The sequence below is a fragment of the Anabrus simplex genome, chromosome 1, assembly GCF_040414725.1.
Source record: "Anabrus simplex isolate iqAnaSimp1 chromosome 1, ASM4041472v1, whole genome shotgun sequence".
In the NCBI taxonomy this organism is placed as follows: Eukaryota; Metazoa; Arthropoda; class Insecta; order Orthoptera; family Tettigoniidae; genus Anabrus; species Anabrus simplex.
The window spans coordinates 218,489,514-218,503,036 of NC_090265.1; the positions used below are offsets into that span (position 1 = coordinate 218,489,514).

Genomic DNA, 13,523 nt, shown 5'->3' on the forward strand with positions numbered 1-13,523 from the left:
AGGGTCAATGTATCAGTATGGAAAGTAATATTTAAAACCTACATGAAATGTGTTACAGTACGTACTATTTCCCTGTTCGACACTGACAGCAGTACAGCAGAACAGATCAGAAGACACAAGTATACTGAGCAGTAGAACATGCTTTAATGATATTGGTTTGTGTACCTCAGGCTTTAGGGACAATGCAGCTACCCTTGCTCCGAGCACAGTACTACACATTGCGAAAGGTCAGAAACAGTGTCTGTTGCCACCCTTTAAAAGTCTATATATTTCAGAAGATACGAGGTTTAGAACAGTGAAACCAAGTCTGTTATCACTAACTGTAACCTCTAGTTTTTCAGTTTGCTAGAAGAAAAATCCATGTTCTAGTTTAAAAAGTGTAACTTTGTGATGAAAGTTAATTTTTTGGATGGTGCATCCCATCCCATTGTGTGAGCTCATGTTATGGGTACATTCCTTCACAACTGGATTTTTCACATTTTGTTTCATTTCAAAAATATTTCAGGTTGCAGAGTTAGGTGAGACACCCAATGTATCCATTAAACTACTTACTGTAATTCTATTCCTTTCATTACAATACTGCTGTTTTAACACTAACAACTTTGTCATCTTACTTAACTTCGAGCTCACTGTACTCTCATCACCACTCCGAGCCCACTCTAGTTTCCTGTCTCTTGCTATCTGTTACTTCTGTCATGCAACATTGCTTTAAAACCATGTCTAATGTGAGCATATGCCCCCACACACACACTCAACATGTTTTAAAAATATCTTTTCATATCCAACAGAATTTTATTTTAATATGTGGCAAAATGTTTTGTGGTATTTTCCATCTATAATTTTTTTCTACAACTGAGTTCTCTGTACTGTATAGTCAACCTAATTGTGGAAGAGGAGTGGAAGATTGACTTGTATAGACAAGAACATAATGAAAAGTGACTAAATAAATCAGTATACATTTTTTCTCTTATCTAACTTTATGATGATATCTCTATAACTGTCTTTATATTAAATTTTCCCAATTTTGCCATTCATATTTAATATTTTGACTGTTTTGTTTATAAATTTGTTTTTTTAATTCATTTCAGGATATGGAGATGTTGGGTGTATACCAAACACAAGGTAAGATCACTCAACACGACTGTCTAATTTGTTTTGAATGTGTAGGAATTATTATATGACCTTCAATATTATTTTCTTCTATACGTACATAGTATTTGAATAACAAAGTCAGAATAACTTTAAAGAATGTTCCTACTTTAAGAACATAGCAGTGAGAAAAAAAAAAAAAAGAGCAATATTCTACATATATAAAATAAGAATTTTGTATGTACATTGCTCAGAATTTCTGTATCGGCCATGTCCACAGTAACAAGGAAATGCATTATTTACTTTCCGTAATTTATGTATGTATGTATGTATATATGTATGTATGTATGTACACACATCACATGAAAACGGCTGAAGAGAATTAAATGAAAATCGGTATGTGAAATTGGGGGATGAGCCACTACAATCTAGGCTATAAATCATTTTATTCACACTGGGTGAAATGGTAGTTTAGGGGAAGGCCTAAAATTTAATTCTCAAATTCAATATTAGTGGTCCTATTGATAAATACTACATAACTAAAGTTATATAGAATTAAATTTCCGATCATTTACATAATATATTGTTACCGTACAGGCTACACAGATATTCATGAATTTGTATTTTTGTTGCAAGTCCAAATCAACGCCGAGTCACGAGAAAATGGGTTAACAGAATTGAATGAAAATCGGTATATAGAGTCAGGGAATAAGAAGCTACAGTCTAAATTATAAACAATTTTATTCACCCTGGATGAAATTGTAGTTTAGGGGAGGGCACCTAAAATTTAATTTTTAAATATCTATGTTATTGTTCCTATTGAAAAGTACTATATAACAAAAGTTATAGAGAATACAATTTCCAATCATTTATGTTTTATTCACTTTCACTGTACCGACCATGATAAGAGTGGTATTTCAGAGTTGGAAGAAAACTAAATCTGAAGACCTACAATATCGAACGCGCCTAACATTGATCAACAATAACATTACATTGACCATTGTTTGTTGTGATGTTCTTTGTCCCTTATGCTGCCGCTCAACTTTGATAAATGGGATTACTGTTGCATACTGAGTATAACAGCCTGACTGAATATTGGCGGTAAATACCTGGGGTGTTAGAAAACCTTCTTTAGCATTCCATTCCTCTGGTTCATACATTTTCTAATATTGCTGCTATGTAACACACTGGTTCATCATAGTATTCCAGCTATTCGATCCCTACTCTTACGTGCTGTTTTGAATGAGCAGTGTGCACATTTAAGGCAGAGGGTCAGTAGTAGTAGTATGACCTGGTCTAGAATTACAGTTTAGGCCTATTCCAAATTATACCACCACAGTTCAGTAAACAACTCAAAATTCAACCCTGAAAGAGCTGTTTCTTGAGAAGAGCTTCTTTCTCTTCACTTTTAATAAATTCTACATTCATTTTAATCCAAATTAGCGGTGAAGAGAGGGGTTTCTCCTCTGGCTTGGAGGAAAAATTTGCCTCCAAGTCAGATAGATTTTTCCGCCGCCAGTGTAGTGAATTGAGATTTTCCGACTCATTGGGTACTCCTAGGAAACAGATTAGTAAAAGGACATAGTGTTTGCCCTGGGACTTTCCACCATTCGGACGCCCCCGAGAAAAGACGAAGAGTGTTCATGGATCACGGCTGTCTGCGGTCTGGTCATTCCAGCTCTGGAACTTTGGTCTATTAGATCGGCAGCTTAGTACTGTTCGTTAAAAGTGAGAAAATATGTGGTTTTTCATTTGATCGAATATTTCATATGAAAGCATTGCTTTTACTCACGCGATTCCTACTGACGTCATTGTAATGACCTATGTTCATTTCAGCTGGGAAAACCACTAAGAATGTCTTTCTGAGGATGTAAACAGGCGGGTGAAGAGCGAGTGTCTGCCATTATAATGAAATTCTCCAACCTGATGTGACTGGTAGGCAAGCGGGCCTAGCATTACAATGAAAATTCCCTCACCCAGTCTTCATATGAGAAAAGATGTCTGGTGATTTTCTCGTAAGTTATGATCTTCATTTCCGTGTTGACGTTTAACCAATAATGTAGAGTTTGAGGGATGTTCCACCATTCAAAACATTACAACAATTTATTCAATTCCACGAACACATGACAATTATTGAAACCGAAAACCAGAACTTTAAATACCAAGTAGTTTATCTTTAACATTCAATGTATATTTATTTCACTAGTTTAGTCAGGGGAAGCAGGACAGTCAAACCCATAAACGTTCTTGTAACGCCAATATTTCATATGGTTATAAGTGTTTTCATTTGAACGAGTGTGTTATCAAACAATACAAGTGTTCTCAGTGTTCCGTGTACATGGATGTGCGACAGTTTAGACTAGATCTATGTCTTTATATATTTTGCTTCATTGTGTTTATTTCATCCAGTCTTTTTCAGACAGAAACAGGACTGTCAAATCCAAGAATATTCTTAGAGAGCCAAGTTTTCCACACCATTATAGGTGTCCTTATTGTATTTTGTATATATTTTCAATCCAGTACATGTAATTCCAGTGTTCCGTGTTCTATGAACACAAGACTGTTAGAGCCAGAACTAGGAACTTTCTAAGCTCCAAGTTTTCCTTGCCAAGTGTATGTTACATTTCTAGGTAATATCTATCAACTCAATGATGTATTTCCAAGCAACCACATTTAGATGCATGGATTTTTCATTATGATGATTGTTATCAGTTTCCCCTTAATTTAATTTTCACCAAGAACTGACGATGACTCCATGAGTCAAACAAACCAGTCTTCTTGTAATTGAATAAATTGTTGTAATGTGTTGAATGGTGCAACATTCCTCAAACTCTACATTATTGGTGATTTCCTTGTCGCGTTTCTAGGGTAACGTTAAGAGCTATGCAATTTATAATACAGTCTTGCTTACAATGTGTACACGACCTAACCTAGAATTCTGTATACAATGTAGGACTCCGTAGCGAAGCCCGGGTACATCAGCTAGCAATAATCTATATATACAAAATAACATATCCCGACTGACAGACTGACTCTTCATTGCCGAGCCAAAACTACTGGACATAAAGGAATGACATTTTTAAGATACATATATATATTAGGGTCTAGGTGCTGACTAAGGGAGGATTTTTTGATATTCCATTGCTAAGGGGGTGAAAAGGGGGTCAAATTGTTTAAATGAATATATCTATATCTCAAAAACTTAAAGTTGAGAGATGTAAAAATTGGTATTTGGAATATCCTTTAAAAATAAAGAAACACATATTTTTGTGTTCTCAGAAAATCCCATTAAGGGGGTGGTGGAGAAGAGTTGAATACCTTTTATGAGGACAAATATATCTCAAAGACTGAAGATGTTAGACATGAAAATTGGTATTCGGAATCTCCTTTAAAATAAAGGTGTATTTTTGTTTTTGGAAAATCCAATTAATAGGGGGTGAACAGGAGTGACAAATAGGGTGAATTTTAGAAATGACTATACCTACAGTATATCTCAGGAACGTAACGTGCTACAGTTGTGAAAATTGGTATTGCACCATTTTAAGTCCAAATCTAGCAGCATTTTAAAAAAATCCACAGTTAGTCTCGGTGAACTTCTCAGGGATTACAACAAATATGAAAAGAACTTTTTTTTAAAAATATGAATCCAGTGCAATGCTTTCCTTTATGCCTGACAAGTTTTTCAGATGTTACTGATTTAAATCAACCACAGAATCAGCAAATATTTACTAGCCATGCCATAATCTTAAGTTATGTACTAATACTATAATCTACAAATAATAATAATAATGAATTAACTCTTAATAACTAATAATTATTCAAAAGTATTGAATATGATGGATAGATTAAATCTATTTAAGGCTCAAATATTTATCAAAATTAACAATAATATTCTTTTAAAAGTATTGGTTGAATATCATCTTCTCTTCATCTTAATTGTCAGATCATTCAGCGACAATAAAATAAATATTTGTCTAAGCTTTGACTTTAAAATTGTATATATAATTCATCTCATATAAGTCTTCATAGATTGGAATTATTTAAATAAAATTATCCTATCCTAATACAAAATGTTTCTCACATTTTCAATAATTAGGCTTCTTATATTATAGTATTAAACTTCAAGAGATTTTAATGTCAAAAATAAAAATATTTGGATAAATAGTTTGAAATGTTAAAATATCATGACATTGGAAATAAAATAATTTTGATATTAAGAACGATCATTTTGATATGTTTTCTCAAATTAGACGTACACAGAATAAGATCAGTTTCAATTATGTAGCTTCCAATGGCTACCTACCGTAATATATTTTAAAACTAATCATTAATAATTATATTTGAAATATCTTCTCTGGAAATAGGTGAAATTACTCTAAATGGTCTCAGTAGTTTCATTGTCAGATTGCAATTATAGTTCACCACCTCATAAAATTCAATCACTTTATTACAAGTTAACAAGGAATGCCATGGATGAAATTTCTGATTTCTCATTAGTCATAGAATATCATAAAGAAAACACTGCAATCGTATATCCTATTAACATCCTGTTATATTAGCCTTAATCAGTTTAAACCATATAAATAATATGTAATTCCCTTTGAAATTGCCATATGAGTGATGCTCATGGGTTATTGGAATTATTTCTGATGATCAATATCTGTCATTAGCTCGCAAGTTTACTACCAAGTTGCCATTTACCACTTGATACGGATTATTCAATGCTTAAACATCATTACTACCACTCATTATAATTAACAATAAATGGTAAATATTTACGAATTTTGTAACCTACGATTTGATATTAACATGTATCACACTTTATTCTCATCAAAACTTCCTAGTCTTGGCATGGTTTATTAAAATTAACTGATATGTCGCTAACATAACACTTCACTTACATAAGTTCACATTTCTACCTTAGGATGTATTTAAATCATACTGAAGACTACCTATAACCTTCTTTAATATGTCACTATTGAATCACTCGCGTTGAAAATCCATGTTATTGTATCATATCACGAAGATATAACGACCTATTCCTTCTAAAAATAATCAATAGCTACTACCTTCTACAAAGGAAAACATAAAATGATCCGAAAACATACTGAAAAACTTATCTTATTCTGTGTCTGTCTGCTGCCGGGCTTGCTGTTCGTTCGACTACATCCTCTGCTGTAATGGTCCTCCCTTGGTTATTGGCTCAGTCATCTGGGATTTACGGGAAATGATCTTGTATCTCCGGGTGATGTCTGATGGTGTCCTTCAGTCGCCAATCCCATGCTCGATTTAAAGAACCGTCGCGCCAGTTTCTTGCACATCCATGAAAAATACATTCAAAGACAATATTAACAACATCTTCCTGTTAGTTGCAAAGCCTTCTTGTATTACTATTTTGCTTTATATTGTCAAATATAACGTCAACACATATGCTATACACAGATTACCAATATGTCTGTCAGACTTATGATCGTCTATATCAATGGTAATTTATCTCAAATGCTTACCTGATTTAACTGTGTTTCCTAAGAAAATCTTTGCTTTCTTTCTATAAGTTTGCAAGGTGAATTCTATTATATTTTATCTTCTTCATATTTCATCTTAATTTTTTTTTAATATAACACGCATGGAAATATATCCTTGAAATGTCTACGGTTTTCCACCGACAAATTTGTTATTTTAGTTTCAAAATAACTTATTTTGGAAGATATTGACATTTCAAATTTTCACGCCTGTCTTTTTCAAAATCAGTTCTCTCTGTTGATGCTAACAATTTCGGATGGTACATTTCAACTTCGTCACGGCCACTATAATTCGAATTGCACTTGTATGATCTGACTTGTATTTTTCTGACGTTAAAATACGAACATTTTAACGTTATTCACGGCAAATAATGACTTCTTAATTCCGTGTTTTGGCATTCAGGACAATGGAATGACACAGTATTTTTTATCTCTTTTGAATTTTTTTTTTTTTTTTGCAAGTTGTTTTATGTCACACCGACACAGATAGGTCTTATGCCGATGATTGGAAAGGAGAGGGCTAGGAGAGTGGGAAGAAAGCAGCTGTGGCCTTATCTAAGGTACAGCCGCAGCATTGCCTGGTGTGAAAATGGGAAACCACGGAAAACCATCTTCAGGACTGCCGACAGTGGGGCTCGAATCCACTATCTACTGGATACTGGCCGCACTTAAGCGACTGCAACTATCGAGCTCAGTCTTTTGAAAATACAGAAACATGTATTTCTTTTTTGTTTTTGGAAAAAACACGTATGGGGGTAAAAAGAACTGAAAAGAGGGTTGAATTCCTTTTATTAGGATAGTGATATCTCAAAAACTGAAGATGTTACAGACGTGGAAATTTGTATTTGGAGTCTTCCTTAAAAATTAAAAAAAATATTTGTTTTTGGAAAATGCACTTAAAAGTGGGGGGGGGGAGGAGGAATTAAAAAATTAGTTGAATATTTTGTATAAGGATACTTAGGCTATGTCTAAAAAAAATTAAAAATATTACAGACTGAAAATTGGTATTTGGAATCTCCTTTAAAATAAATATGCATTTTTTGGGGAGGGGAGTGGAATCAACTTGGTGGGGTGCAAAAGGAGTTAAATTCTATTTATGAGGGTACATATATGTCAAACTGAAGATGTTACAGTCATGATAATTGATATTTGAAAGTTCCTTTATAAATAAAGAAACACATATTTTTTGATTTTGGAAAATTATCTTAAGGAGAGGGGTGATTGAATTGAATTATGTATATGAGGATACTTGTATCTAAAAAAACTAAAGATATTACAGACGTGAAAATTGGTATTTGGGCTCTCTTCTAAAAATAAAGAAACATGCATTTTGGGGAGAAATTCAACATTTTTTGCATTCGGAAAATTCACTTAAGGGGATGGGTGAATGAATTGAAATATTAGTTGAATCATTTGTGTGAGGATATTTATATCTAAAAAACTAAAGATATTACAAACATGAAAATTGGTATTTGGAATCTCCTTTAAAAATAAAGAAAAATTTTCTTCTTATGAGGATACATATATCTCAAAAACTGAACATGTTACGGTCGTGTTATTTGGTATTTGGAAACTCGTTTATAAATATAGAAACACAGTTTTTTTGTTTTTGGAAAATTTGCTTAAGGGGGAAGGGTGAAAGGAAGTGAAAACATTTTCTTTGATGGTGGGACTCAACAGGGGGGGGGGGGGGCTGAAAAAGGAGTTGAATTCTTTTTATGAGGATACTTATATCTCCAAAACTGAAGATGTTACAGACATGAAAATTTGTATTTTGAATCTTCCTTCAAAGCAAAGAAACACTATTCTTTTGTTTTCAGAAAATCCACTTAAGGGGGGTGAATTAATTGAAATACATACATACATACATACATACATACATACATACATCATTTTAGACCATATGCCTTTCAGCGTTCAGTCTTGTAAGCCTTTGTGAATTTACTAAACGTCGCCACAATTTTCTGTTTGCAACCAGTGCTGTGGCCTCATTTAGTTCTATACCTCTTATCTTTAAATCATTAGAAACTGAGTCTAACCATAGTCGTCTTGGTCTACTTCTCTTACCCTCCATAACAGAATCCATTATTATCCTTGGTAACCTATCCTCCTTCATTCGCCTCGCACGATCCCACTACCGAAACCGGTTTATGCGTACAGCTTCATCCATCGAGTTTATTCCTAATTTAGCCTTTGTCTCCTCATTCTGAATACCCTCCTGCCTATGTTCCTACCTGTTCCTACCAGCAATCATTCTCGCTACTTTCACGTCGGTTACTTCTATCTTATGAATAAGATATCCTGAGTCCACCCAGCTATTGCTCCTGTAAAGCAAATTGGTCTGAAAACAGACAAATGTAAAGATAGTTTTGTATGGGAGCTGACTTCCTTCTTACAGAATACTGTTGATTGCGACTGTGAGTTCACTGTATTAGCTTTACTACACCTTGATTCAAACTCACTATATTGCCATCCTGGGAGAACACACATCTTAGAAATTACCTACCTGTTCCAGCTTTGTATCACCAATCTGACATTCAGTTCTCTTGAATTTCTTACCTACTGACATCAATTTAGTCTTGGAATGGCTCATTTTCATACCATACTCATTGCACCTACTTTCATGTTCCAAGACTGCAGGCTTTCGGCACAATCTGCCATTAAGACCAAGTCATCAGCATTGGCCAGACTGCTTACTACATTTCCATCTAACTGAATTCCTCCCTGCCACTTTATACCTTTCAGCAGATGATCCATGTAAACTACAAACAACAAAGGTGAAAGAGTACTGCCTTGCCTAATTCCTGTAAGTACCCTACACCAAAAACTCATTCTACCGTCAATTCTTAATGCAGCCCAATCGTCAACATAAATGCTTTTGATTGATTTTAATAATCTACCCTTAATCCTATAGTGCCCTAGTGTGGTGAACATCTTTTTCCTCCGTACCCTGTCATATGATTTCTCTAGTTCTACGAAACATAAACATAACTGTCTATTTCTCTCATAGCATTTTTCATTTACCTAGCACATGCTAAAAATCTGATCCTGACAGCCCCTCTGTGGTCTGAAACCACACTGGTTTTTATCCAACTTCCTCTCAACCACTGATCGCACCCTCCCTTCCAAGATGCCAGTGAATACTTTGCCTGGTATACTAATCAATGAAATGAAATGGAGTATGGCTTTTAGTGCCGGGAGTGTCCGAGGACAAGTTCGGCTCACCAGGTGCAGGTCTTTCGATTTGACACCCGTAGGCGACCTGCGCGTCGTGATGAGGGTGAAATGATGATGAAGTCAACACATACACCCAGCCCTGGTGCCAGCAAAATTAACCAATGATGGTTAAAATTCCCAACCCTACCGGGAATCGAACCCGGGACCCCTGTGACCAAAGGCCAGCACGCTAACCATTTAGCCATGGAGCCTAATCAATGAGATACCTCAATGGTTGTTGCAAACCATCCTGTTCCCTTGCTTATGGATAGGTGCAATGACAGCTTTTGTCCAATCTGAAGGTACCTTACCAACACTCCATGCTAATTTTATTACTCACCCCCTGCGGGTGGGGGACGCACATGTAGAATACACCCATGGTATCCCCTGCCTGTCGTAAGAGGCGACTAAAAGGGGCCCAAGGGGCTCTCAACTTGGGAGTGTGGATTGGCGACCACGGGGCCCTTAGCTGAGTCTTGGCATTGCTTCCACTTACTTGTGCCAGGCTCCTCACTTTCGTCTATCCTATCCGACCTTCCTTGGTCAACTCTTGTTCTTTTCCAACCCCGAAGGTATTAGAGCATTCGAGGCCTAAGGAGTCTTTCATTTTCATGCCCTTCGTGGCCTTTGCCTTTCTTCATCCGTTACTTCATTTTTCAAAGTGACGGATCCCTTCTTCTTTTTTCTCTCTCTTTACCTCCTGTGGGTGGGGGACGCAGACGAATAATACACCCACGGTATCCCCTGCCTGTCGTGAGAGGCGACTAAAAGGGCCGACCAAGGGATGATTGAATTAGAACCATGAAACTACTTTTGATTTGTACCATCATGCTGGGAACACCATGGGTTGCCTGTACTTGTGAGTAGTACCACTAAATTAGGTATGAAATAGGTTTGTGATTAGTAGCAGTAAAGAGGCTGGCCTGGAGGTTTCCAGTACCCGTGCGTCATACCCTTGTGAGCAACACCGTGGGTCTGGGCGTAGCCTGTGAGTTGTACCGCTATATGAGGGGCACCGTGGGTCTGCGTAACCTGTGATTAGTACCCACTATGTGAGGAACACCATGGGATAGTGCGAGTCCTTGTGATTAGTACACCTAGGTGAGGAACCTTATCGGCTTGCGTTGGCTATGAGTGGCGCCATTGTATGAGAAACACTATAGGTCTACGTTCCCTGTACGAAGTGCAATACTTGTGAGTAGTATCATCTTGTGTAGAACACAGTGAGTCTTCGCTACTTTTGATTAGTACCGCAACATGACAAATAGCATGGATTTACTTCACTCGCGACATGTACCATTCTGTGGGCCCTTAGACATGAATTTTGCAGCCCTTTAGACATCAAGCATCATTGTGCTTTATAAGTGGTCCCTTGGTCAGTAATACTATTATGTATGATCATTTTTTGAGTCCGATCCACTGTTGTTGTTGTTGTTTTTTGTTGGTTTCATGTCCATCCATTAATTCTTCATGACATTTTTTATTTTATTTTGGTCAGAGGATGAATTTGATTTTTGTGTTATTTCATTTCGTACCATTAGTGGGCGATGACCTCGATGTTAGGCCCCTTTAAACAACAAGCATCATCATCATCATCATCATCATCAATTTTATTACTCTACTATGTGTAGTACCCGGCATTGTCTGAATAGTTTTTGGATGTTTACCTTTAGTATTTGTATTACCAGTTAGTTAAGTGTGAAGTGAATGCTTATTGAATTATTTTGGAGATGTTGATTTTACGACCTATTGTGTAGTTTTAGAGTTATTTAGATATATCAGATTTCAAGTTTTAGATTATTTAATTTTCGAGTAAAACTTTGTCCTTGTGGATGCTAGAACTGACTGGGAAGTATTTGATTCCTTCAAAAAAAAGTAATAATTATGTGTATTTACCCATCACACTATACATATGATGTACACGATTCAGCTGCCATAGAGACCGTCACAATCAGCCTAGTGACCCCAAAAGCAGTGGATTCAACACTAATCTCGGTCATTTTATACTGTATACTTTCAAGCCCTTCTCAGCTCCTGTCTCAATGGAGACTAAACGTGGACTTAAACGGTATCAAGACCATTACAGTTCGTATCAGAGACACATAAACAATGGATTTCGACAATAATATTGGCTATTTTCCATTATTATTGCACGTCAGCCCCTCTCATTCCCCACCCCCAGCGGAGGCTGTGATTTCTCATCTCCATAGTATTTTTTCCAAGATGGTAAGTCGTGTGTACCAAGTTTCATTGAGAGCAATTCTGGAACATACCCACATACAGTACATGCATAATATCCGTTATATTTACATTCATATTCACCCCTTCTCAACCTCCATACTGATTGCGGCTGCAGTATGACTTAACCATCCAGAGTGTCACAGTTCAACTCTGTGACCTTGTAAAGAATGTATTTTACATTAATATCGGTCAAATTTGTTTATTTTTATATTTCACCATCTCCCCTAGGAGTGCTAGAGGTGTTTTACACCAACAGTACTTCTTTTCAGATAGTAAGTCATACGTGTACCAATTTAATATGAGGGCTATGCTGGATGAAAAACTCATACATCCATAATTCAGTCATTTTGAAAATTTTCCTTTCCACCCCTTCTAATATCCATGCCGATAGGGACTGAGCAACAACATCCGGAGTGTCACTATTTACCTCAGCGATCTCGAAAACTATGGACTGTACATGAATATTTGTTGTTATATATTATTTATTATATTTCACCCATCTTTCTGTGTTTTTATAATTCACCCTCGCCCCCTAGGGGTGCTAGGTGTATCTGACCCCCACAGTAATGTTTTCTATATAGTAAGTCATGTGTATACCAAGTTTGATTGAGAAGTATGCTCGAACATACACACATACGTCTTTAAACTGTCCCCCTTTGGACATTTTCTTTTCTTTACCAGTTCTCACCCGCCTGCCAATTAGGACTGAACTTTACCTTAAACGGCATCCAGAATGTCACACTTCATCTCAGCGATCCCGAAAACTACGGATTAGACACAGATATTGGTCGTTTTCGGTTAATGTTTACATTTCACCTCTACTTTAGAGGCTAGTGGTCTCTTACCCCAAAAGGTATTTTTCTAGACATTAGGTCCAATTATCATTGAGGGTTATGCTGGAATATACATATACGTGTCCATTATCTCAGTAATTTTCCAAATTTTGTTTTTCACTTCTTCTCACTGCTATGCGAAAGGAGGCAGAACTTGGTCTTCTAAAGAATTTGGGATGTTATTATTCATCTCAGCGACCCCAAAAAGAAACGATTCAACACTATTTTCGATTATTTCTACATCTCACTCCCTCGTAGGTGTGCTAGGGTTGTCATACCTCCACGCACTTTGTCTCCTGATAATAAGTCATAAGTGACAAAGTCTGTTTGAAATCGCTTCTGTAGTCTCGAAAAGTATGGATTCAACACTAATATCAGTCGTTTTTAGTCATAATTACATTTCGTCCCCTTATCTAAGGCTTTTAGGGGTGTCTTTCCCCCACAGTATTTTTTCTTTTTTTTCTCCATATAGTAGGTAATATTTGTAGAGTTCAGTTGACAGTTATATTGGAATGTGCACACAAACATCCTTAATCTCGGTCATTTGGATATTTTCTTTTCTTCACTCCTTCTCACCCGTCTTCCACTTGGGGATCAACTTGAACTTAAACGACAACCAGAG

The 13,523-nt window shown here is 36.2% G+C and overlaps 1 protein-coding gene across 3 annotated transcripts in view; it reads left to right on the plus strand.

Annotated features, from left to right (window-relative positions):
• LOC136864143 (uncharacterized) overlaps positions 1–13,523 on the plus strand; it is a 624,111-nt gene that overhangs the window by 418,825 nt on the left and 191,763 nt on the right. For all 3 annotated transcript variants that reach the window (XR_010859277.2, XM_067140781.2, XM_067140790.2), the window contains exon 18: positions 1,089–1,122. Coding sequence is in view for 2 of the 3 variants with exons in the window: in XM_067140781.2 (XP_066996882.2) it covers positions 1,089–1,122 (34 nt within the window). In the remaining variant the exon portion in view is untranslated. The remainder of the gene's footprint in view (positions 1–1,088; positions 1,123–13,523) is intronic.